At 44.7% G+C, this 27,907-nt stretch overlaps 1 protein-coding gene across 11 annotated transcripts in view; it reads left to right on the top strand.

The window, feature by feature from the left end:
- Positions 1-27,907, top strand: part of GRAMD1B (GRAM domain containing 1B) — a 212,961-nt gene that overhangs the window by 165,296 nt on the left and 19,758 nt on the right. For 10 of the 11 annotated variants that reach the window (XM_077249616.1, XM_077249618.1, XM_077249617.1 and 7 more), the window contains 5 exons: positions 12,066-12,150; positions 16,876-16,979; positions 21,309-21,404; positions 21,512-21,592; positions 21,669-21,784. In XM_077249616.1, the coding sequence (XP_077105731.1) occupies positions 12,066-12,150; positions 16,876-16,979; positions 21,309-21,404; positions 21,512-21,592; positions 21,669-21,784 (482 nt within the window). Of the gene's footprint in view, positions 1-3,798; positions 4,227-12,065; positions 12,151-16,875; positions 16,980-21,308; positions 21,405-21,511; positions 21,593-21,668; positions 21,785-27,907 lie in introns of those variants that run through there. The other variant, XM_077249624.1, reaches the window with a different exon arrangement.

Below are 27,907 nucleotides of genomic sequence, written 5' to 3'. Positions count from 1 at the left end.
TGGAGTGAGTCACCCGAAGTCACGCCCATCTCATTGGATGGACACTATTAACATATATTGCGGGAGAAATATAAAGGGTTTTTGTTTGTGATACATGGGGAGTCAGGGGGGTTACGTAAGTATTTAGGGAATGCATAGCTGACACTGAATAAAATGATATTTTAGCTAGTAGGACAGAAAAGTGGTGACAAGTTGCCTTTAATTATTGCAATATTGATCCTTCCCCATGAGGATTAGGACTCGCAGTTTGCAGTGTGAATATGTAGCTTATAGCAGCGGATGTCTGATGTGCTGGAATAATGTCCTGGTCTGTTGGCACAAAATGTCTTCACACCAAGCACAGTTCTGGGAGACTGAAAACTTAGTGTCAACATCCATGTCTGTGTTTTCCAAAAATTGTTCTTGAATGCAAGTTGGGTGTCCGTTGCACCTTGGGCGTGGCCAAGTAGATCAGTGCTCCTTCCCAGTAACTTGTTTTGTATCTACAATTGTGCTCAAAAGTTTACATACCCCTGCAGAACTTTTCCTTTCTTGGCCTTTTTTCAGAGAATATGAATGATAACACCAAAACTTTTTTCTCCACTCATGGTTAGTGGTTGGGTGAAGCCATTTATTGTCAAACTACTGTGTTTTCTCTTTTGAATCATAATGACAACTCAAAACATCCAAATGACCCTGATCAAAAGCTCTTATACACCATTTCTTAATACTGTGTATTGCCCCCTCTAACATCAATGACAGCTTGAAGTCTTTTGTGGTAATTGTGGATGAGTTTCTTTATTTTCTCAGATGGTAAAGCTGTCCACTCTTTTTGGCAAACATCCTACAGTTCCTGTACATTCCTGGGCTGTCTAGCATGAACTGCTCTCTTGAAATCTCCCCAGAGTGGCTCAATGACATTGAGGTCAGGAGACTGAGATGGCCACTCCAGAAAATTCACTTTGTTCTGCTGTAGCTAATGACAGGTCGACTTGGCCTTGTGTGTTGGATCGATGTCATGTTGGAACGTCCAAGTACGTCACATGCGCAGCTTCCGGGCGAATGATTGCAAATTCGCGTCCAGTATTTGCTGACAGCGTGCTGCATTCATCTTTCCCTCAACTTTGACCAAGTTTCCTGGGTCTTTGTAGCTCACACATCCCCAAAACATCACCGACCCACCTCCGTGCTTTACAGTAGGAATGGTGTTCCTTTCATCCTAGGCATCCTTGTTGACCTCTCTCCAAATGAAACGTTTATGGTTGTGGCCTTGTTCCAGAAGTTTTGAGGCTTGTCTCTGTGCTGTTTTGCATATTGTAGGTGAGATACTTTGTGGCGTTTGCGCAGTAATGACTTTCTTCTGGCGACTCCACCATGCAACCCATTTTTCTTCAACTGCCTCCTTTTTGTGCATCTTGAAACAGCCACACCGCTAGTTTTCGGAGAGTCCTGTATTTCAGCTGATGTTATTCGTGGGTATTTCTTTGCATCGCGAACAATTTTCCTGGCAGTTGTGGACTACATTTTTTTGGTCTAACTGACCGTGGTTTTGGTTTTACAGATCTCTTGATTTTCCATTTGTTAATCACCGTTTGAACGCTGCTGACTGGCATTATCAATTTCTTGGATATCTTTTTGTATCCATTTCCTGTTTTATACCGTTCAACTACCTTTTCCCGTAGATCCGCTGACAATTCTTTTGCTTTCCCCATGACTCACAATGCAGAAACGTCAGTGGCTGGATGAAAGATGCAAGAGTCTGTCTGGATCCCAGAAACTCACTCAGCTTTTATGCACACACACTGATTACAAGCAAACAGGTCACAGGTGAGGATGTTACCTTTAGTAGCCATTCAAACCCATTTGTGTCAACTTCTGTGCATGTTACCAGGCCAAAATCACCAGGGTATGTGAACTTTTGATCAGGGTCATTTGGATGTTTTGGGTTGTCATTATAATTTAAAAAGAGAAAACACAGTAGTTGACAATAAATGGCTTCACCCAACCACTAACCATGAGGGGAGAAAAAGTGTTGGTGTTTTCATTCATATTCTCTGAAAAAAGGCCAAGAAAGCAAATATTCTGCCGGAGTATGTAAACTTTTGAGCACAACTGTATCTCTGCACTCCTTTTCCTTGAGTCACAGCTTTGACTTTAGGGTACGTGGCATATGCCACTATATTGCCATAGTGTACGTGGCATATGCCACTGTATAGCCATAGTGTACGTGGCAAATGCCACTTTATAGCCATAGTATACGTGGTAAATGCCACCGTATAGCCATAGTGTACGTGGCAAATGCCGCTTTATAGCCATAGTGTACGTGGCAAATGCCGCCGTATAGCCATAGCGTATGTGGCAAATGCCGCTTTATAGCCATAGTGTACATGGCAAATGCCGCCGTATAGCCATAGTGTACGTGGTAAATGCTGCCATATAGCCATAGTGTACGTGGCAAATGCCGCTTTATAGCCATAGTGTACGTGGTATATGCCGCCGTATAACCATAGTGTATGTGGCAAATGCCGCCGTATAGCCATAGTGTATGTGGCATTTGCCGCTGTATAGCCATAGTGTACGTGGTATATGCCGCCATATAGCCATAATGTACGTGGCAAATGCTGCTGTATAGCCATAGTATATGTGGCAAATGCCGCTTTATAGCCATAGTGTACGTGGCAAATGCCGCCGTATAGCCATAGTGTACGTGGCAAATGCCGCTTTATAGCCATAGTGTACATGGTATATGCCGCCGTATAGCCATAGTGTTTGTGGCAAATGCAGCCGTGTAGCCATAGTGTACGTGGCAAATGTTACCGTATAGCCATAGTGTACATGGCAAATGCCGCCGTATAGCCATAGTGTACATGGTATATGCCGCCGTATAGCCATAGTGTATGTGGCAAATGCCGCCGTGTAGCCATAGTGTATGTGGCAAATATCGCCGTATAGCCATAGTGTACGTGGCATTTGCCGCTGTATAGCCATAGTGTATGTGGTATATGCCGCCGTATAGCCGTAGTGTACGTGGTATATGCCGCCATATAGCCATAATGTACGTGGCAAATGCCGCTGAATAGCCATAGTGTACGTGGCAAATGCCGCTTTATAGCCAAAGTGTACGTGGCAAATGACGCCGTATAGCCGTAGTGTACGTGGTATATGCCGCCGTATAGCCGTCGTGTACGTGGTGTTTGCCGCTGTAGTGTACGTGGCATATGCCGCCGTACAGCCGTAGTGTACGTGGCATATGCCGCCGTATAGCCGTAGTGTACGTGGCATATACCGCTGTAGGGCACAGGGTTAGTATAGATTTTTCTGCGGTGGCATACTGTCTAGGTAAATTCATTACCTAGACGGTAATAAGAGGAGCTGTGCATATTAGCAAGATGTGAACAGAGCCTTATTTTACAAATCCATGGCCAGCCTTCTAATGTTAAGGATCAGTGTGGGCATGATGAGACTTGTAGTTTCAGCCTCCATTCTCACAGCACTGGGGTTTAACCTTTACATTGGGACTGCTGTGAGTCACAGGTCAAGTTTCAGATTTCCCAGGACATTGCAGCCAGGTATTGATTTTGACTGAAACCTCTGAGTGACTAATGATCAGGGGAGTTTGCTGTAGGTTTCGGTGGTTGGGCGAGGTACAGGCGCCGGTCAGTGACCCTCCTGCAGGCTCTGGATTGTGGGGCGCCTGGAGGAGAAGTGAGGCTCCCTGCACTGTAGTGACTCCTGGGCTGGGGTTGCCTCCTGTGTTTATCTCTTTAGCTTCCTGCCTGCTGTGTTTTTCTCTGGGTTAACATCTGCTGGGGGCTGTACTGACACAGCCAGGGTTACTGTAGGGCACAGGCCCACGTGGTGCTGCTGGAGGAGGGAGTGACTAGTTGTGAGTGTGTAAGGGATAGCTGTAGTGTGAGCAGGACACTGTGCAGAGCACTGGCAGCTACTCACTCTGCTTCTTCTATGGACAGTCCTCTGGTTTCTGGTAGGGTCAGCGTGTAAGGGGAATAATCCCCCCTGGAATAGGGGAGCCCAGGGAGAAGATGAAGGAAGAGGCGGGAGTAGATACACTTGACATGATGGATGAGGAGGACTACATGGTGCAGCAAATGACGGATACAGAAGACTGCCTGGCGGAGTGGCAGATGGACTCTGTGCCGGAGGAAGCATTGCTGTGGTATATGGACCAGCTGCAGTACCAGGGGCATGATGTCCTCAGCAGCTCAGGACATGAAGAGGTGCCAGCTGTGAGTGCCAGTTTGATGTTTGCAACCCATACATGCATTTATATACACATATACATACAACATGCAAAACACCACACCTGCACCATCAGCTCATAACGCACAGTACAGATGCCCTCCATACATTGTCAGATGTATAATTACTGTGCCGTTGTCTGCTTTGCTCAGTATCTGAATTATGTTTTGGTGTTTGTGCCTCCGCCCGTGACTCCTCTTACTTATTGTTTGGGGCAGCCTCTTCTCGCCTATGCTCTTGCTGGCATAACGTGGGGTCCGCCCCACAGCTTAAATTCCTCAGTTAGGGGAGAGAGTATCTGGCTTTCCAAGAAAATTGCAGCTTTCACATGACCGATGTTATAACATTGCAGGGCTACTATTCAGATGTGCACGCTAGTAACCTTACATGGCTCTGCACACTGATGTAATACTGCCAGATCAAGAGGAAGATGAGCGTTTTTTTTAATTGTCATTGACCCCTGACTTCATCACATTGCCTCTATTCACGTGTGTACCTAATGTAAAACCGTGGTCAGGAGGGCACATGGACTAGAAACTATGGGCAGGAGGGCACAGTCTAGAGACTATGGGCTGGAGGGCACAGAGTCTGGAGACTATGGGCTGGAGGGCACAGAGTCTAGAGACTATGGGCAGGAGGGCACAGAGTCTAGAGACTATGGGCAGGAGGGCACAGAGTCTAGAGACTATGGGCAGGAGGGCACAGAGTCTAGAGACTATGGGCAGGAGGGCACAGAGTCTAGAGACTATGGGCAGGAGGGCACAGAGTCTAGAGACTATGGGCAGGAGGGCACAGAGTCTAGAGACTATGGGCAGGAGGGCACAGAGTCTAGAGACTATGGGCAGGAGGGCACAGAGTCTAGAGACTATGGGCAGGAGGGCACAGAGTCTAGAGACTATGGGCAGGAGGGCACAGAGTCTAGAGACTATGGGCAGGAGGGCACAGAGTCTAGAGACTATGGGCAGGAGGGCACAGAGTCTAGAGACTATGGGCAGGAGGGCACAGAGTCTAGAGACTATGGGCTGGAGGGCACAGGGACTAGAAACTATGGGCAGGAGAGCACAGAGTCTAGAGACATCTGGCAGGAGGGTTTGGGACTGAAGACTACAGGTAAGACGGCTGGGGTCTAGAGACTATGGGAAGGGCACGGGGAGTAGAAACTATGGGCAGGAGGGCAAGGGGACTAGAGACCATAGGCAGCGGACTAGAGATTACTGGCAGGAAGGAAGGGGACTAGAGAGCATGGCAGGAGGGCACGCTGACTAGAAACTATGGGCAGAGGGACGGGACTAGAGACTACTGTCAGGAGGGTAGGGGACTAGAAACTACTGACAGGAAGGCGCGGCTAGAGACTACTGTTCTCAGGGCAGGGTACTAGAGACAATGGTCAGTAGGGAAGGGGACTAGAGACTATGGGCAGGGGACTAGAGACTACTGTTTTCAGGGCAAAGTACTAGAGACAATGGGCAGGAGGGAAGGGGACCAGAGACAGTGGGCAGGAGGGAAGGGGACTAGAGACTACTGTTATCAGGGCAAGGTACTAGAGACAATGGGCAGGAGGGAAGGGGACTAGAGACTACTGTTATCAGGGCAAGGTACTAGAGACAATGGGCAGGAGGGAAGGGGACTAGAGACTACTGTTATCAGGGCAAAGTACTAGAGACAATGGGCAAGAGGGAAGGGGACTAGAGACAATGGGCAAGAGGGAAGGGGACTAGAGACAATGGGCAGGAGGGAAGGGGACTAGAGACTACTATTATCAGGGCAAGGTACTAGAGACAATGGGCAGGAGGGAAGGGGACTAGAGACTACTGTTATCAGGGCAAAGTACTAGAGACAATGGGCAAGAGGGAAGGGGACTAGAGACAATGGGCAGGAGGGAAGGGGACTAGAGACTACTGTTATCAGGGCAAGGTACTAGAGACAATGGGCAAGAGGGAAGGGGACTAGAGACAATGGGCAGGAGGGAAGGGGACTAGAGACTGCTGTTATCAGGGCAAGGTACTAAAGACAATGGGCAAGAGGGAAGGGCACTATAGACTATGGGTAGGAAGGCATGGGGACTAAAGACTATGGCAGGCAAGCACGGCGACTAAAGACTATAGGCAGGAGATTAGAGACTACAGGCAGGGAACCAGAGACTAAGGGCAGGGGGCGTGGGGACTAGAGACTATGGGTAGGAGGGCACGCGGACTTGAGACTTAACATGCAGGAGGGTACAGGGACTGGAAACTATGGCAGGAGGGAACGGGGACTAGAGACTATGGGCGGGAACTAGAGACTTCTGGCAGGAGGGTTGGGGACTAGAGACTACGGGGACTAAAGCCATGGAAGATTAAGCCATAATGGCACTGCTGACAACAGCCTAGACCCCAGCAATCTCTAATTAATTGGTACTAAAGTTACACCGACAACCTGTACAAATTCTCTCCTCTTATTACAAACTGTACATTGCTTTTAGTGGTTTATCTTCTGCTTCCATAGTGCAGGGTTGTGCAGATTTTGGTGTTGTCTGCAGACCGTGTGGTCCCAGGATATTGGTGCCTAGTCTGGAGGCAAGGGTGAAATGCAGCATCGCCCCTATGGGTGCTGTCTGTGGTTTGCTCTCATGCCATATGGAGTCCCTACGACTCGGTACTTTTGACTATTGGGCACTATGTTTCTGCCATATCGTGCCTACACAGAGTGCTATATTACAGATCTTCCCTGGGAGCAATGATCTGGCATATGACGGAGCTGTCACAATTTCCCTCTGTATGCAGTTGGCTCATGATGAAGTGCGGTAGAAATAAGTAGATTTCCAGGGGTGTCATATTATGGCTTCATACATACTTTACTGCTCAGAACCACTTGGAAAAGTTAGCTCTACAGTAGCATGGGCACACCTGATAAAAAAATGACCAAAATTGTTACTAAAAATCTCATATAGTTTCTATTTTAGGATTAGATTTCCGGTATATAAGTATTTTGAGCCTTTTTTTCTTTGCAGGAGGGTCTGTAATAGCTTAGGGTTCTCTTCTGTGCGCTTGTATAGTGATCTACGGCACTATCAGTGTAGAAAGGTCTCAGGACATATCACCCTTTGTAGCTTTACCCCCTGGAAACCTACTGTGTGGCAACATTAGGGTAATGTGCCGAGACATGCAGTGACTGACAACCTCCATGTACTAGTGGGTAAGATAACACTACATCTGGAATCCAGACTGAGAAGGGGCTTGGAGTAACCTTACACCACGCCCTGACCTCAGAAGTCAGTCTGTGCCTCCACCATCCACAGGAAACTCTGCAAAGTTATTCCCTTTCAGGGGATGAATATAGATGGGGACTATGAGAAGAATGCATAGAATTCCCTCCTGTTCTCTATGTATAGGCCACAGCCTTCACATTGGCGACACACTATGACTGTGAATGTGGGGGACATTTGCGGTGGGTGGGATATACAGCGTGTGAAATAAATATTGAACACGTCAACAATTTTCTAAGTAAATATTTTTCTAAAACTGCTATTGACATGAAATTCCTACTAGATGTCGGTAACAACCCATCCAATCCACACAGGCAAATAAATCAAACCATAGATGTCCATGAATTAAGTTCTGTTATAATGAGAAATGACACAGGGAAAAAGTATTGAACACGCTTATTGAAATTTAATACTTTGCACAAAAGCCTTTGTTGGTAATGAAGTCTCACGATGCCTCATTTATGGAGAAACTAGTCGCAAGCATTGCTCAGGTGTGATTTTGGCCCAATCTTTCACACAAACACTCCTCACATCCTGAAACTTCTGTCGACTTCTTCTATGAACTCTGAGCTTTAGTTCCTTACATACATTTTATTTTCTCTTGGATTGAGGTCCGGTGATCGGCTCGGCCATTCTAGCAGCTTTATTTTCTTTCTCTAAAACCAATTGAGAGTTTCCTGAGCTGTGTGTTTGGGATCGTTATTAGTGATGAGTGAGTATACTCGTTGTTCGGGTTTTTCCGAGCACGCTCGGGTGGTCTCAGAGTATTTGTGAATGCTCGGAGATTTAGTTTTTCTTGCCACAGCTGGATGATTTACAGCTGCTAGCCAGCCTGAGTACATATGGGGTTGCCTGGTTGCTAGGGAATCCCCACATGTAATCAAGCTGTCTAGTAGCTGCAAATCGTCCAGCTGCGGCAAGGAAAACTAAATCTCCGAGCATTCACAAATACTCTGAGACCACCCGAGCGTGCTCTGGAAAACCCGAGCAACGAGTACACTCGCTCATCACTAATCATTATCTTTCTGAAATGTCCACCCTCGTTTCATCTTCATCATCCTTTTAGATGGCAGCAGATTTTTTTATCAAGAATGTCTTGGTACATTTGTTCATCAAACCTTCTTTCGATTACATGAAGTTTGCCAGTGCCGTATGCTGAAAACAGGCCCACACAATGATGTTCCTACTTCCAAACTTCACTGTTGGTATGGTGTTTTTGGGGTGAGATGCGGTGCCTTTTGGCATGGTGTTTATTATGGCATCCAAAGAGTTCCATATTGGTCTCATCTGTCCAGACAATATTCTCCCAGTATTTCACAGGCTTGTCTAAAAGTTGTTGTGAAAGCTGTAAACATACTTGAGAATGTTTTTTGCTCAGCAGTGGAGTCTTCCATGGTAAGCATACATACAGGACATGGAGGTTGCGTGCATTACTTATTGTTCTCTTGGAAACAATTGTACTTGCTGATTCCAGGTGTTTCTGTAGCTCTCCACAGGTCGTTCTTGGCTCTTGGACAACTCTTTGACATTTATTTTCACTCTTCTGTCTGAAATCTTGCGGGGAGCACTTGGAACCTTCAATAGTGGAATTTCTTATGTAACTAATGTCATCAGTATCTTTTACCCATTGTGAGATGTTTCTTGTGTGGCATCTTGGTAATGAGACACCTTTTTCGGCCATCAGTTGAACCCGACGATATTATTTGTCACTAAGTGGCAGGGTTGCTCTCCAATTGTTGATAGATTTCAGCCGGTGTCAGGACTTTCCATGGCTTTTGCCACCTCTCTTCATGTGTTCAGTACTTTTTCCTGTGTCATTTTTCGTTATTACACGTAACTTAATTTATGGATGTCTATGGTTTTATTTATTTGCCTGTGTGGATTGGATGAGTTGTTACTGGCATCTGGTGAGAAATTCATGAGATGCTTGATATTGTAGGCTCAGGATGCCAGGACTGACAAAGCGTCCATTACAGCCGCGTGCATGGTAATAAGCCCTAGAATAGGTCCACGTGATGGGGCGGACAGGTGTTTTCTGCTCGCTACAAAGACCAACCACAGAATTTAGGAAGGAATTATTAAGCCATCCCAAGTTTTTCGTAACAATTTTCTTCTGTCTGGGACGAAATTGTTTTTTTTTTTTTTGTTTTTTTTTAATTAAATCCATTCTAAAAGGATTCCTCAGAGTAAAATACTCCTGAGTTCTTTACCATTCCCCCTTCACGGCCTCCTGGGCCCCCCAGGTGCTGTATGATGACGTATTGTCCGTGAAGAGGGATAACCACGTTCTGTAACTGCTGACGTCTACTGCCAAGATGATTTTAACTTCTATGATGTTGGGATTTTTGGGGAATTCCCTGGGAGTTTCAAATACACAAACCTCAGGGTGTTCAGAAGGGGCATGGTGCTCAGCACAGCGAGTGTTTTCTGTGGTTGGGTACTTTATCCTAACTGAATCCACCAAAAGCCCCCTCTAACCTGTCCCAGTGCTGTGTGAACCGTACATAACCCTTCTGTCATCGAAATATATCTAAAAAAATATTTTTGGTTTCTGCCAGTTATACCTTGTGCACACCAGCACATAGAAAATGACAATGTCCCTGCTACATTAGAAGGGGGTTTAGCAATATTATGTGGGGTTTATGTAGCGGTTTGTTTCCGATGATGACAGATGCGGGGGAGCTGAGGATCAGGCAGTTGGACTTCAACATGCACGATCGTTTTGTTCTTAGGGGCGCCTGGCAGCATCTTACCATACCCTAGGTAATACACAGCCGGCCATGCCCCATGTGCATTTGTATGATGGCATTAGATAGTACACATTAGATAGCTGTCAGCCAAGTATACAATTACTTTTAGCTAATACCTCTGGCTTATGCATGCATGCTCAACTCAGCCGAGCATAATTTCTGGATAAAGGAAGTAGAGGACAAAGTGGCCAAATTCATCTGCTGAAAACAAAATGATTGGGCATAATTAACTCCATCTGCTGTCCTGGGAAACTCTGGTGGTCCTTATACACGTTAGATGGCAGAACGGACCCACTAAAAAAAAAAAAGGAGGTCCGATCCAATGTAGAGCCATGGCATCTTTTATTCTATCAACTGGTGGCAAGCCCCAAAAAACTGCTATCTATAGATGGGACTCTGGCTTGGCTGAGATTCCTGGTCATATTATGCTACGTTCACATTTGCGTTGTGCGCCGCAGCGTCGGCGCCGCAGCGCACAACGCAAACAAAAACGCAGCAAAACGCATGCACAACGCTGCGTTTTGCGCCGCATGCGTCCTTTTTTTAATTGATTTTGGACGCAGCAAAAATGCAACTTGCTGCGTCCTCTGCGCCCGGACGCGGGCGCCGCAGCGACGCATGCGGCGCAAAACGCAAGTGTGACGCATGTCCATGCGCCCCCATGTTAAATATAGGAGCGCATGACGCATGCGGCGCCGCTGCGGCGCATGACGCATGCGGCGCCGCTGCGGCGCCCGCCGCTAATGTGAACGTAGCATTACAAGGCTGTTCGCAATGGTCAGACATTGACGTATAGGAAGCATCCTCCAATAGGTGGCACTCCCGAGTTTCTTAGAGAAGGTAATTTCCTTCTATTTTTCACTTGGCGCATTAGCCAGTCTTCTGCAGGAGAGATGGCCTCCCACCACAGACTGTTTCCGCTAGTTGCAGTGACTTTTCGTAGGATAAGTCCCTGCATCATATAGAAAATCTTATTTGTTGAATTTGGTAATGCACGACAGATAGATGTAGACTTCTGCTCTGTTCGTCACACATTTAGCTACAGGAACTGTAAGTTTGTGTATTCTCTGTCTTCTCCTGTTGTAATGTGTCCTGAGAGACCAATTGCCAAGAAAACCCACATGTGCTCCTGTTTCGTTGCTCTCAGAGATATGGTGCCTTTTGTTTAGCTCATTGTGTAATTTGTGGTCTTTCTATTGAGGGGTTGTGCCAAATTGCTGTCTTGTAGACTGGAATTCGCACATCAAGAACACACATAATAATCTCCCTTTTCCCCGTGACCCCTGAAGTCTGCATGGTCAATCCTGCCCCTGCCTATAGGTCATGTCATATACAGCACTCAGCAGCTAAAAACACAAACAAAACTGAGGCAATGGCTCAATGGTTGGTTGCTTCCCATATGACACATCCTAATGTGGAAGTAGCCCGAAACTGTGTGTAGCCGGACGCTTTGTGATGAGGCTGTGACTGATGACTGCACACACATAGTAAACCATTGTGTGCACCGCTTCTCCTTCCCTTCCAATATCTGTACTGTAACATCAAGAGACTATCACGCTGCACTAGCACACAGATATGCTGTTGGCGAAACCCTAAGTGTTTGCAGGGGGCATCCTTTAACCTTTCATATACAGTTATTTGCATTGTAACATTAGTGTGGAGATGACTTGGCACTGCTTTTAGGTTTTATTAGACTGGCTTCACTCAATGTCCCACACATCTAATTGCTGCAGTGGCTTCTGTTCCCCTTCCTCGAGCCTGCAGTCTTGCTGCTCTTTTTGTGCATGCTGTTTTTCTTTTTGTGTCTAAATATTTAAAGTTTGTTTTTCCAGGTATTGAGTCCAACATATAAACAGAGAAATGAGGATTTTCGGAAACTCTTTAAACAGCTGCCAGACTCAGAGCGTCTCATTGTAGGTAAGAAAATGCCTACTGTGCGCAAACAGGAACAGCACTGGTTATTTCCACATGATAGTTAACACAGCCTGGATCACTTATGTCTTTCTGTATGACTATGTGCGCATGTTGAGTATTTGCTTGCAGAATTTGCTTACAGAAATTTATGCAAGGTTTCTGCATCTCTTGGCAGGAAAAACACAAGCGTTTTTGATGCATTTCTGTATGCGTTTTTGTGTGCATTTTTGTACAGCAATGAATCCTTTTTTGAGCTAAATAAAGCTATTTAAAAAAAAAAGTTTTGTGATGTAATTTCTTGGTTCAACACCACCTTTGTCATGCTGATGCAGTATTAGGGCTTGGTGTCAACAGCTGTCATTGACACCTAGCTTTATGCTTAGTAATGAAAAGGTGTCAGCCCGACACCCTCTTTATTAAGCCAATACGTAAACACAAACAAACACATTATCACCAGCCTATGTAGGAGCGTTAACAGAATGAACGTACATAGGCTGTAACTAGACAGCAACTGTTAATTTTAAAGAAAATTTTTTTTAATAACCAGATGAGCGAGAGCTGATAGCTTAGGGCTGTTGTTAATATTCCGGGAAGGAGCCAATAGCCATAAAGGTTCCCAGGCTATTAGAATTAGCTCACAGGTGTTTGCTTAGACTTTACTGGCTAGTTTGCAGGGGGACCCAAGAAAAAAAATTGGCATAGGGTCCCCCTATAAAATCTAACCAGCAAAGGCTAGGCAGACAACTGTGGGCTGGTATTAATAGGCTAGGAAGGGGCCATGGATATTGGCCCCTCCCAGACTAAAAATATCAGCTCTCAGCCATTCCAGAGAAGGCGCATCTATAAGATGCGCCAAATCTGGCGCTTAGCCTCGCTCTTCCCACTTGCCCTTCAGCGGTGGCAAGTGGGGTTCATATTTGTGGGGTTGATGTCACCTTTGTATTGTCAGGTAACATCAGGCCCACAGGTTAGTAATGGAGAAGCATCTATAAGACACTTATCCATTACTAACCCCACAGTGATATTGTATAAAAACACAGACACCCAGAATAAAGTCCTTTATTTGAAATAATGACACAGACTCCTTTAGTAATCTTAATTAAACCATACTTACTGAACACCTAATCCACACACGCCAACGTTTCCTGCAACAGAAATAAAATAATAAACCCCAATATTCCTCACCTGTCCGCCGAAAAGATAATCTATAATGTCCCACGACGATCCTGATCACTTTGAGAGCAGTCACTGATGTGACTGCTCTCAAAGACAGCTAACGATACACTGACAGAAGGTAATCGCTCCCGCAGTGTATCACTGAGCTGCCGTGAGAGAGTTCACCGGAGTTTATCAGCTGATCAGCTCCAGTAATCTCTCTTACTGCACCACTGCTGCGTGGGAAAGTTCTCACGCAGCAGTGCCGTAAGTGAGAGCACTGGAACTGATGAACTCCAGTGAACTCTCATGGCAGCTCAGTGATACACTGCGGGAGCTATTACCTCCTGTCAGTGAATCGCCGGAGGCTGGCTAGAGCGGTCAAATCTCCCGATGTGACTGTTATACACGTGAGATCACTATGGGACACTGGATTACCTAAACTTATCAGTGACAGCAGACGTAGCCCAATGAGAGCAGTAGTCTCATCAGCCCATGCCTGCGGGTCACAGCTGCGGGGTCACGCTGACATCTGACAGCGTTACCCCGCAGCGCTCTGACCAACGGTCTTACCAGTTGTTGCGTTACCACCGATAAGAACTACAGATGACAGCATGGGAAAACATCATAGGAAGACGGTAAAACGCAAAACAAAAACTCAGCAACTCCGCAAACATTTTTATACCTGCGTTTTTGCTGCGGATTTGACTGACTCAGTTGAAGTCAATGGATGAAAAACGCTGCAGAAACTCACAAAGAATTGACATGCTGCTGAAAAAAATGCACTGCAAATACTTAGGCCACGTTCACACGCTGCGGATTCCTCTGCGGGTTAATCCTGCAGCGGAATTGAAAATCTGCAGGGCAAAACCGCTGCGGTTATCCCTGCAGATTTATCGCGGTTTGTTCCGCGGTTTCCGCTGCGGGATTACTCCTGTACTATTGATGCTGCATATGCAGCAATATGCAGCATCAATAGTAATGTAAAAAATAATAAAAATTGGCTATACTCACCCTCTGACGTCGCGATCTCCCCGGCGCTGCAAGCGGCTGTGCCAACAAGGACCTTCGTGACGTCACGGTCATGTGACCGCGGCGTCATCACGGTCATGTGACTGCGACGTCACCACAGGTCCTGTTCGGCACAGCAACTGAGACCGGACGCCGCGGGCCGCGCTGAGAGGTGAGTATAGCATCATTTTTTATTTTAATTCTTTTTTTTACACCCAAATATGGTTCCCAGGGCCTGGAGGAGAGTCTCCTCTCCTCCACCCCGGGTACCACCCGCACATTATCCGCTTAACTTCCCGCAACGTGGGCACAGCCCCATGCGGGAAGTTAGCGGTTCAATGCATTTCTATGGGTGCAGAATCGCTGCGATTCTGCACCAAGAAGTGACATGCTCCTTCTTTTTTTCTGCAGAAAATCCGCGCGGATTTTCCACAGAAAAAAAGGATCGTCGGCACAGCGGGTTTTGTTTTCCATTAGGTTACATTGTACTGTAACCTACATGGAAAAAGGATGCGGACCCGCAGCTGCAAAACAGCTGCGGGTCCGCAGCAAAACCCGCAGCGTGTGAACATAGCCTTAAGGAAGCAGATCGTGTGCACAACATTTCAGGATTGTCATTGAATTACCTTGCATAAGGATTTCATAGCGTTTTTGGCCCATTTCCGTGCGGAAAAAATGCATAAAAAATGCACTGTGTGCACGTAGCCTATGGGTGAAAAATTATATCAAATTACGAAATGCTAAATAATTTCAATAATCCAACATTAAGGGTATGTGCACATGCACACGTTCAGGATTTTTAGCGTTTTTCCGCTATAAAAACATGATAAAAACGCATAAAAAACGCATACATATGCATTCTATCATTAAGAATGCAATCCGCAATTTTTGTGCATATGTTGCGTTTTTTTCCGTGAAAAAAAAACCGCATCGCGGTAAAAAACGCAACATGTTCATAAATTTTGCGGATTTTTTGCGTTTTTACCGCTATATAATGCATTGGGAAAGCTCCGGAAAAAAAGCGAAAAATCCGCAAAAAAAAACCGCACAAACGCGAAAAAAAACGCATGCGGATTTCTTGCAGAAATGTCCGGTTTTGGTCAGGAAATTTCTGCAAGAAATCCTGAACGTGTGCACATACCCTAAATGTTATCAATGTTGGTCCTAAAATGGTAATCCAGTAGAGTTTAATTGCCCACATACAGCTCTGTTACCATTTTATATTTGGTATCCTGTACTGATCCGGAGTTACATCTTATATTATACTTCACAGCTGCACTCACTATTCTGCTGGTGCAGTCACTGTGTACATACATTAGATTACTGATCCTGAGTTACATCCTCCCATTATACTCCAGAGCTGCACTCACTATTCTGCTGGTGCAGTCACTGTGTACATACATTACATTACTGATCCTGAGTTACATCCTGGATTGTACTCCAGAGCTGCACTCACTATTCTGCTGGTGCAGTCACTGTGTACATACATTAGATTACTGATCCTGAGTTACATCCTCCCATTATACTCCAGAGCTGCACTCACTATTCTGCTGGTGCAATCACTGTGTACATACATTACATTACCGATCCTGAGTTACATCCTGTATTATACCCCAGAGCTGTACTCACTATTCTGCTGGTGCAGTCACTGTGTACATACATTAGATTACTGATCCTGAGTTACATCCTGTATTATACTCCAGAGCTGCACTCACTATTCTGCTGGTGCAGTCACTGTGTACATACATTACTTTACTGATACTGAGTTACATCCTGTATTATACCCCAGAGCTGCACTCACTATTCTGCTGGTGCAGTCACTGTGTACATACATTACTGATCCCGAGTTACATTCTGTATTATACTCCAGAGCTGCACTCACTATTCTGCTGGTGCAGTCACTGTGTACATACAGTACATTACTGATCCCGAGTTACATCCTGTATTATACTCCAGAGCTGCACTCACTATTCTGCTGGTGCAGTCACTGTGTACATACATTACTTTACTGATACTGAGTTACATCCTGTATTATACCCCAGAGCTGCACTCACTATTCTGCTGGTGCAGTCACTGTGTACATACATTACTGATCCCGAGTTACATTCTGTATTATACTCCAGAGCTGCACTCACTATTCTGCTGGTGCAGTCACTGTGTACATACATTACATTACTGATCCCGAGTTACATCCTGTATTATACTCCAGAGCTGCACTCACTATTCTGCTGGTGCAGTCACTGTGTACATACATTACATTTCTCATCCTGTCCTGCTCCTATACATATGTACCTGCTGACCAGCTTGCAGATTGTTTTTTTGCAACAACTAGCTTAATTTTGATTGCTTCTTTGGAATATGTTACAAACTGTTTCTCAGGTTGGGTACATGAGGAGTCATGCAGTTTTATTTTTTTTTATCTAATCTTTCAAAGCTTCTGTATACAAGCATTATATATAGTGCACCCCTCATGCATTAGTTCAGTGACGTACATAGGATTATTGGCTGTTCTTTTCCTAAATGTTCTCGCTTCCTTAGTTCACCATGTGATTGCACTTGCAGATTATTCCTGTGCACTACAGAGGGACATCTTACTGCAGGGACGTCTCTACCTGTCTGAGAACTGGATTTGCTTCTACAGCAACATCTTCCGCTGGGAGACGCTGGTTAGTACGTTACTCATCTTCTGACACATCTAGGTTTGAATTGATTGACAACCAATTACAGAAATATCTGAGAAGTCATCTTTTTCCTTTCCCTGGGTAAAGCTTCTTCTAGCCTTGCATTGTTTCAGACGTTAAACTACACACTACGTAACGTATAAGTTTATTAGACAAATATTAAAATTTTAACAAGGGCTGTTAACAGTAGGGGAGACACAAAGTGTGGAGAGGGGAAGGGGGAGGGGTTTTAAGCCACCAGACTAAAATAGAGAACAAAACTGCACTATATCATATAGGGTTAAAAAAAAAGTAAACCCAATAGTAATAAGCTGGTAATTATATTAGGAAAAACAGGCTAGGTATACAGAAATGTTATATAATTGACCACAGGGAACTACAATAAACCCCAAGAAAAATATCTTATTGGTGGATTGGTATACAAATGTGGAATAAATGTATATCTTATCCGGATGTGCAGGGCAACCTGCCATATAAACCTGAAAAGTATATCCACAGAAAATACCAAGGAGGAAATGTTACCACCAAAGAAACAAGTGTAATAGGGGGAAATGATTTACCTGTGGTACAAGACGAGAGGAGTGATACCTAGCACTGATGATACTAGTGCAGATGGTTCCCCGGTGCCCGACAAGCGCTGTTTCGCCGTAGCTTCTTCAATAGGGGCGAGGACGCCCCTATTGAAGAAGCTACGGCGAAACAGCGCTTGTCGGGCACCGGGGAACCATCTGCACTAGTATCATCAGTGCTAGGTATTACTCCTCTCGTCTTGTACCACAGGTAAATCATTTCCCCCTATTACACTTGTTTCTTTGGTGGTAACATTTCCTCCTTGGTATTTTCTGTGGATATACTTTTCAGGTTTATATGGCAGGTTGCCCTGCACATCCGGATAAGATATACATTTATTCCACATTTGTATACCAATCCACCAATAAGATATTTTTCTTGGGGTTTATTGTAGTTCCCTGTGGTCAATTATATAACATTTCTGTATACCTAGCCTGTTTTTCCTAATATAATTACCAGCTTATTACTATTGGGTTTACTTTTTTTTTAACCCTATATGATATAGTGCAGTTTTGTTCTCTATTTTAGTCTGGTGGCTTAAAACCCCTCCCCCTTCCCCTCTCCACACTTTGTGTCTCCCCTACTGTTAACAGCCCTTGTTAAAATTTTAATATTTGTCTAATAAACTTATATTTTAAATATATCCTTTTCTTCTACACTTCATTTCCTTTGTGCCATATTACAAAGGAATATGTAATCGATTGATGTTATGAAGTGCTTTTCAGCCCTATAAAATAAGGACTATGGGAACACTACGTAACGTTCAGCTTCTCCCTCTTTTAAGTCAGCATTGCTTCTTAGTGAAACTCTTCTGGACTCAGGTTTGTGCACCCCAAATAGGTCAACGTATAGTACAGAAGTCATGTGAAGGGATCAGCTGTGGCTAAATGTGCAATAATTCAGCCCAATGACAGCAGTACAAGTTTTATTCCTTCAGATCCGAATTCTGAAAATATATTTATAAAATTTGGTTTGAGCTTCACAAACAACTGATGACACCGGCACTTAGGCCCATTCACACATCAGTTTTTTGCCGTCAGTCACAATCCGTTGGATCGACGGATCCGTTGCAGATTGTGAAAAACTGATGCGACGGATCCTTTTTTTCGCCGGATCCGACTAGCAGATCTGGTAATTGGATCCTAAATAAATCAGAGCATGCCCAGTTTAAAAAAACGGAATCCGTCGCCGGAGTCTGTCATTTGACTGTTCCAGCGCCCACAGGCTTTCATTCGAGCAAACGACGTACGGCGACAGATCCGTCACTGTCCGATTTTTCGACGTACACAAAAAACGTTACTTTCTTCGTTGTCTCCGGCCATCGGAAAAACAATTTTCGACGGGTCCGGCGAACAACGGATGAAACGTGAGGCCATCCGTCACAATCTGTCGCTAATACAAGTCTATGAGACAAAAATGGATCCGGCGGCATCAGTCGCTGGATCCGTTTTTTTTTTCAAAATTCGACGGATTTTGACTGATGGCAAAACACTAATGTGTGAAAAGCGCCTTACATCAGGTTACACAAGCAGCAACTCCCTGATACAACGGTATCATCAGAAGGGCATGCGTGCTGTCCTGAGCTTTCCTGTAGCCTTGCTTGTTACTGTAGTTACAAGGCAAAGTTCCCAAATAATTTAACCAAATTCTCTTTGTTATTCATGTCGTTTTTCACTTAATTTGTAAAACATGAGACACAGGACAGTAAATGATTTTTCCTCTGTAACAATAGTCACAAGCAGGACTGCAGGAAAACTCCGAATCGCACACTTGCTGCCCAGACCCGATCTGTCATTCTGATGATACAATATATCCTGGCATCATGAGGGGAATGGTGCAATGAGCCTATTGCCGACACCCAGGGTGCACCACTAGCCCCAATTAGCGTATTTGTATTCTACAGTTTCTGCAGAATGGAGGCAGCAATTATAACACCAAAGGTGACATTTTTATAGGGGCGATATCCCTTCCAAGGCTATGTGCATAGTTTACACTGTCATCGTGGAATGATAGACTACCTTTAAAGAATTGTTCTCATCTTCTTTTCTTAAGAAGTGCCCCACTCCTCTGCCTCCCGACTTTCTGTATGCCAGAGGGTTATGCACTCCTAAAGATTGATATTTCAGGGTAGCTTTTTATTAGTTAAATTAAAATAACCTGTATACTAACAAAACACCAGTGTGACATATCAGATCGTGTACTTGCATTACACCAGTGTATTCATTTGTCACATTTGGGCAAAGAACGACATATTAGGTTGTGTATTTTTATTACACATATGTTTTTATTACACTTGTTGCACCTGTAGATAATTACATTTAGATCTGTTTGACCTGTTAGTGGATAGGTCAGAGCTTACTAGGGTTAGCCGACGAGGAACAGGGGCGCCACTTTCGTCAACTTAGGGCGCCAACCTCTGCGGCTTAGGTAGGTGTCACATTTAGGGAAATATCGCCTTATTTTTTTCCTATAAGTCTTAACCCTAAACAGTGCTGTGTGGACCTCATCATGACTTGACATCTTCCTTATTAAACACTCTGGCAAGGATGTTGAAGGAAGTTGTCTTTGTATCATATTTTATATCCTATTATATGTTTTTTTTTTTGGTGTGTTCTTAGTATGTAGATTAATTTAAATAATAAAAAGTAATTTTAGGGGAATATATGTTTACTTTCTGGATACCCTCACAAGAGATTGCAACTGTAAAAACATTATATATAGTTCGCAGTAGCGGCATGGTCACACTGCTTGTCCGAACTGTGCGTTCCCACATGGTGTAAGCAGAGGCATCTTTTCCCCTTTTTTATAACATGGGGGACATACAGGGGCTGGTTGGATCCAGCAATACTTCTAGCTTCAGAACAGTCTCTAAGGCACAGAATCTGCAAGCGTCCTGCGCTCTTTGCCTAGAGAACCAGCTACCTGAGACTGCAGAGATGGATGGTAAGTTAGGTACTGAGTCTGTTCTTAAGAATAAACAGGATTTTTTAATAAGAGGTAAAATATAAAGTTGCTGGTTTATACAATCACTGTGGAATTTTAACAAATTAAGGACTTGAGACAACCCCATTAGGCTGCTTTCACACTAGCGTCGGCCCGACGTACCGACGCATACTGTGCAAAAAATGCCCGACGTGGGCAGTGGAAGCAGTCTTACGACGCTTCCACTGCCCCATTGCAAGGTCCGGGGAGGAGGGGACGGAGTTTCGGCCCGCATGCGCAGTCGAAAATGGCGGTCTCGACGCACAAAAAACCGTTACATGTAACTTTTTTTGTGGCGGCGGTGCGCCAAAACACGGCGCAACCGTCGCACGACGGTTGCGACGTGTGGCACTGCGTCGCTAATAAAAGTCTATGGAGAAAAAACGCATCCTTCAGACAACTTTGCAGGATGCGTTTTTTATCCACAACGACGCATTGCGACGCGCAGTGCACGACGCTAGTGTGAAAGTAGCCTTACTTAGCTGCCAGGTGAAGCTTCCATGGTAATGGCAACACTGCTTCGCAGGATCTAAGTATTTCCTTCTCATGTTTACCTGTAGTTGTTTTATTCTGGTGAGTATTTTGTGGGACATTTTAGGTTTCACAAGTTCATCAGATATGTCAGAATCGGGCCATTTTTTACATGCAGGTTTCCTTGGTGGTTGTAGATGTCACAGTGATTAGCTGTTCATTGTATCAGAACCCAATACTTTGTGTGTTTCCTGCCGTCTCATCATTCACCAGCATTTTTTCCTCCTCTAGCTGACGGTACGCTTAAAAGACATCTGCTCAATGACTAAGGAGAAGACAGCACGACTCATTCCCAATGCAATCCAACTGTGCACAGACACTGAAAAGGTGAGATGACAGTGTATCCACAGAATAATGTCATTACACTCCTCTCACCTCTGCAACTGATCCTGTAGAAATATCCAACTGTCCTGACAATGTGATGTTTTTCTCAGCACTTTTTTACCTCCTTCGGGGCTCGAGATCGAACCTACATGATGATGTTCCGTCTCTGGCAGAACGCTTTACTAGAGAAGGTAACGATCTTCATGTTCAGCTTGCAGGTAATTATTCCATTCCTCAATGCTGATTTGCTTTCTCTGCTTCTTGCAGCCGTTGTGTCCGAAGGAATTGTGGCATTTTGTCCACCAGTGTTACGGCAATGAGCTGGGCCTGACGAGTGATGATGAGGACTATGTTCCACCAGATGACGATTTCAACACCATGGGGTGAGTGCAGAGTATGCTGGATGGGACCTGTCTATATACACAATATTATCAGCACCTTCAGACTGAGGACATGTGTTTTATGATCACCTGTGGGTGCTGATCTGCAGGCTGAATTCTTGCTGAATTTTCAAATCGGCAGAAATTAAGATTTATTTTCGGCCTGCATAGGTCCTGTTTGCTCTCCGGACATGTCTCTTTTCTTTAACACTTGTGTTCTCCATTAAATATATCTGCAGCATCTTAGAATAAACTGATATAAGCCATAACCACTACAGTCTATATCGTTGTTCAAATGTCTCCTGTGTTTTTGGGGACCGTGTCTGCACAAAAAAAACAAAGACAGAGACATGTCTGTTTTAGCTTCGTGTCAAAGATCAAACTCACCAATGCAAATCTAAGGGTTATCATCTGTCCAAAAGATTGGTGATAAAACAATGATTAAGAGTCTATCTGCTGGGACCACCTACAAGCCCAAGAACCAGGGTCTCAAAATCTTGTATATGAATGAATCTGTAGTTCGCCTGTGTACCCATTCACTTCTATTGGATTGATGAAATAGCAGTTAGTACCCATAGAAGTAAATGGAGCAGTGGTCAAACATGCTCACTACTAATCCATTCACACAGTAGACTTTGTTAACCCCATTTTTGAGATTGGTGGGATTCCCAACGTTCAGACCCTAGTGATCATACATTTATCACTTATTCTGTGGAAAGATTATTGTCTTTTGTGGGACGACCCCTTTGAGGTGATCAGTTATAATATAATTTGTTAATGAATTGTAACTATTGCCGTTGCTTTATAAAGTAATGCGAGTTTATCACATGTTAAGTACAATGGGGGAAATAAGTATTTGATCCCTTGCTGATTTTTCTAAGTTTGCCCACTGACAAAGACATGAACAGTCTATAATTTTAAAGGTAGGTTAATTTTAATATTGAGAGATATAATATCACAAATAAAATCCAGAAAATCACATTGTATAAATTATATAAATGTATTTGCATTTTGCAGTGAGAAATCAGTATTTGATGCCTCTGGCAAACAAGACTGAATACTTGGTGGCAAAACCCTTGTCGGCAAGCCCAGCAATCAGACGTTTTTATTAGTTATATAAATTTATTTGCATTTTGCAGTGAGAAATAAGTATTTGATCCCCTACCAACCATTAAGAGTTCTGGCTCCTACAGACCAGTTAGGCGCTCCTAATCAACTTGTGTTACCTGCATTAAAGACAGCGGTCTTACATAGTCACCTTTATAAAAGATTCCTGTCCACAGACTCAATTAATCAGTCAGACTCTAACGTCTAAAAACACCTTCAAGAAAAAAATATTAGGGTTTCCAAATCAATTTAAACAGCACAGCAGAAAAAACCCTCTAAAATATACCTTTTAATAATGTAGTTAGAAAATGCCCAATTGTGGGTGACAATAATAACACTCACATATAAATAGAAAATATCAAATGACTAAATTTACACAAAAATATATGTAAGAAAAAAGGGGGACTAATTTCACCCTAGTAGGCCCTAAAGAGGCCCTACCTGACTGCGGAGGTTGGCACCCTAGCTGTTGATGACATAGCACCCTCGCTCAACGTCGGTATCCCTAAGTCACCCTAACATACCTAACATGTGAAAAAAACTTATCTCGTAATATCTAAGGCGCTGGATACGCTATCAAATAAGTGGTAGGGTCAGTGCTCACACTCAGATGTTAAGGAAGGTTGGGGGGCCAGGGAGCACCACATCTGGGCAATTATATTACTGCAAATGCTGGTTATAGTAAGGGGTGCCACTCACTGCAAAGCTGAGGAGATAATGTACAAAAAACAAGAAAAGAAGCCATGCATATAGATAGAGCGCACACCCAAAGGAAATACAATATCAATAGCAAAATATAACAATCGTTTATTAGACAAAGAGACAAGTGCACAGGAATAAAAACATGTTAAAATACAACAGACACACCACCGGTCCCATAGTAGATGCTAATCAAAAGACGGCCTAAATGCAGATGATAAATCACAGAGGCAAAAATACACCACCAATATAATGTTGGAATAAGAGAAATTAAACACTATGTGAGGAAGACCTAAAGTGTAAAGGGTGAGATACCATGTATCCTATGCGTATATAAGCATAGTATAACCACCTACTTGAATGACCAACATATAACAGTATATAGGTATGGATAGATACAACCGGTCTGGGCGTCCCCAGACAACCATATAATAGATATATTACCCTTATACTGTTGGAAATGCTAAGGCCACCAATACGGCCCAAATAAGCCAATTAGAGGAAAACAACAATGATGAAAAATAGAATTATAATCAAAAAGAGGAGGGAGAAGTGGCCCAAATGGAAGAACGAGACCACCTCACCAGTATAGAAGTGCCAAGAAGGTAAGCACCTATGGCACAAAGGTAGGCAGATAAAAAGGGGTAAAGGATAAGTCACCCAGTAGGTCGTCCTGTGCGTGGTGTGGACCGTCGGCCGTCAGCAGTCAGCAGTAGGGGAAAGTAATCCCGGGATCCAAGGGGTGTGGGGAGAGAGTGGGCTCTCCCCACACCCTTGGATCCCGGGATTACTTTCCCCTACTGCTGACTGCTGACGGCCGACGGTCCACACCACGCACAGGACGACCTACTGGGTGACTTATCCTTTACCCCTTTTTATCTGCCTACCTTTGTGCCATAGGTGCTTACCTTCTTGGCACTTCCATACTGGTGAGGTGGTCTCGTTCTTCCATTTGGGCCACCTTCTCCCTCCTCTTTTTGATTATAATTCTATTTTTCATCATTGTTGTTTTCCTCTAATTGGCTTATTTGGGCCGTATTGGTGGCCTTAGCATTTCCAACAGTATAAGGGTAATATATCTATTATATGGTTGTCTGGGGACGCCCAGACCGGTTGTATCTATCCATACCTATATACTGTTATATGTTGGTCATTCAAGTAGGTGGTTATACTATGCTTATATACGCATAGGATACATGGTATCTCACCCTTTACACTTTAGGTCTTCCTCACATAGTGTTTAATTTCTCTTATTCCAACATTATATTGGTGGTGTATTTTTGCCTCTGTGATTTATCATCTGCATTTAGGCCGTCTTTTGATTAGCATCTACTATGGGACCGGTGGTGTGTCTGTTGTATTTTAACATGTTTTTATTCCTGTGCACTTGTCTCTTTGTCTAATAAACGATTGTTATATTTTGCTATTGATATTGTATTTCCTTTGGGTGTGCGCTCTATATGTGCGGAGCGCCCCCACACCGCCGCAGGGCCGAGGGGTACCCGGAGCCGGGCCTCTGGGTCTCAGTCTCGGGGCTGTCACGGTGGCTAGACCCGGTCCGTGGCCCTGTCCGTCAGTGGGGGACGTCCGGTGAAATAAGTGATGATGATGGTGCAGTAACGGTGGTGTAGCGGTTGTGGGGTGTAAGTCGCGGTAAATAACGAGGACACCAGGTTGCAGTCTCTTTACCTCTTTACTGGAGATCTCTGAGTCCTCAGTCCGGAACACGGTTCACCAGGCTACGCAAATCCGGCCGGTCCAATGGCACCTCCAGAGTTCTCCTCTCAGGTGGAAATCTGTGCCTTCCTTCTAGCGCTATGTGTTGTAGTCCTTCCCTGCTGTGCTTACGGAAAGTAACCCCACAACGGTTGTGTCTGTTTCTTAAGTTCCCTCACAACTCGATTTGATGTTCCTCTGTAATCCACCCCTTCCCTGTATTCAGGTTGGAATGGCACCCGTTTGTCAGGTAGGCCTGGAGTTCTTCCGGGACCCTAGAGTCGCCCCTCTCCCGCAATTGCCCCCCAAGACTTCATAGGTGATATGTGGTAGACAGCCCGCCTGAGACCGACTGTCCTGCCGCTGTTTGGAGTATGGCTTGAAGCTGTATTCTAATCCACTCCCTCGGCGTTCCGGCCACCGGTATTGCGCCTCAGCAGGGTGCTGCCTCTTTCAACAAAACCCCTGCTGGTATTCTCCTTCTGCTTGATCTCGTTTCTCACTCAGCACAATCTATCTCGCTTCTAGTCCTTTCTTGAGTCCCGCCGCTTCCAGGAGCCTGCGCGGACCCGTTACGTTCTTTCAATGCCAAGCCTCTGCCAGGATCCCACCCCTGGCAGAGACCCTACAGTCTCTCCCTTCACAACACCCCCTGCCACAGGGTGTTGCTCCGTTCAATCCCGTCAGCGTTCTCTTCTAACTTCCTGCCTGACCCCCAGTTTACCCACTATGGTGGGGAGTGGCCTAATGAATAGCACCCTTAGCTCCCCCCGGAGGCCCTGCTGTGAAACATATTGGTGTCTGTGATACCTGATTGGAGGAACTCCTTCAGTGCCATCGAACGTACCATGGCTCCCCTTAGTGGCAGAGCCACAGTACTGCAACGACCAGAACTCTGGGGCGCTGCACTCCCCCCTGGTTAAACACAGTACTCCGGGACTGGGAAGAAAAACAACAATACAGATTAGCAAAAAGACATACAATTTTGTTGAGTGCAAAACAATAAGTATACTTGAACAGGCTTCCCTTTATGGGAGGTGAGGACACTTTTAACGTTACAAACATAGTCAACATTATAAATTACAGGCTATACATAACTCCTGTTACCCAACCGGGTATTCTACTTAGTGCAAATTCTGGAACAATAAATTAACATTGCCTTTAAGAAACATACACTCTTAGTTTACCAAAGGCCTTCCTATAATCACATTACAGGGCAAGGTGACTTCACATTCTCCTACTTTGAACCTGCAGGACCGCCTGTCCCTATGGCACCAGACCTACTGCCTCTCCTTTCTTTTACAGGACCGCCCCGTTCAGCCAGGGCCTACTGCCTTTCTCTACTATACATGGTATAGACATAACATTCCTTTCGTTTAAAGAACTCTGAGCCAGCTCTACTCGGCTCCTTTAAGGACTCACTCTCTAACCCCTACGGGTTCACTCTCTGTCCTTAGTAACAAAGTAACTTTCAATGGGGACGCGGGGTTTACCTTCTATCCTCACCTTCATTATTACTTCGCTTACTTTCAACTATGCAGACCTCTACATCTACCCCTACGGGCTCTCTGCATCTTTTCTTTCTGCAAAACATTATTTAGATTTCACATTTCAACAAATTCAACACATATAACTTAGCATGTAAAATAGTTACATTTCTTTTCAAAGCATCATTATGGCATTACTGTTCTGCAACAGTATCTCTCTCAAGTTCAGTTTCTCACATCCCCTTTAAGAGGAGACCAAGTCTTTCTAAGGTAGCTCGTCTTCTCAGCCTACCAGCCCATGCAAAGGTTCCGGCATGGTATCTTCGCAAAGTGTCTTTAACTAGAACCGGTAGGAAAGGTATCTTCACAAAGTGTCTTTGGCTCAAACAAATAGGGCAAATATCTTCGCAAAGTGTCTTTGGCTAAAACCAGTAGGGTGCACCTTTAAGAAGGTGCAAACTATTTACAAAGGAAGTTCGAATCATGCACAGTCCATGATTTCTGCAGTTTGTGTAACTTTTGTGCAACAACTTCAGAAAAGGAAAACAAACAAAGAGGATCCCGGGTTAACAGAGGGATCCATTAACCCTGGGCGGGTTTAGCAGCAACTCAAAAGAACAAACAGTAACTATTTACATTTTCATGGTATCGAGGTTTATTCTTCTTCAGGCGGCTCGGGCTCCTGCCCCCCAGCCACCGTGGTGCCAGCGTCCGCGGTTCGAACATGAAGATGAACTCGACTGGCCAACTCGGTGGCCGCAACCAGGCGCACCGTTGCAATGGTGACAAGATCGGGTGCTCCTGGGACCAGGTCCGAGGCGGTAAGGGTCGCGGCTCCAGACATACACCGCCGAACATTCCGTGCATACCACCCGAGCGGGTTCTGGTGGCGACTGTAGGTCACTGAATCTCCCTTTTGCAATGGTTCTCCACTTTGGCCACAGCAGGGAGCCCTCACGTTACAGTGCGCAACAAAAACGTCAGTATCCAATCCTGGCTCGTGTATGAGGCCCCAACCTCTTCTTGCATGGTAGGCCAACACAGTGCCCCGCCTTGTCACGTCTCTGTCATCCCATGCCGGGGGGGGTTGTTGTACTTTCGATGAGCCCATCGACTC

This window comes from Ranitomeya variabilis, chromosome 4 (assembly GCF_051348905.1).
Source record: "Ranitomeya variabilis isolate aRanVar5 chromosome 4, aRanVar5.hap1, whole genome shotgun sequence".
NCBI lineage: Eukaryota > Metazoa > Chordata > Amphibia > Anura > Dendrobatidae > Ranitomeya > Ranitomeya variabilis.
This window is presented reverse-complemented; position numbering and strand designations above follow the sequence as displayed.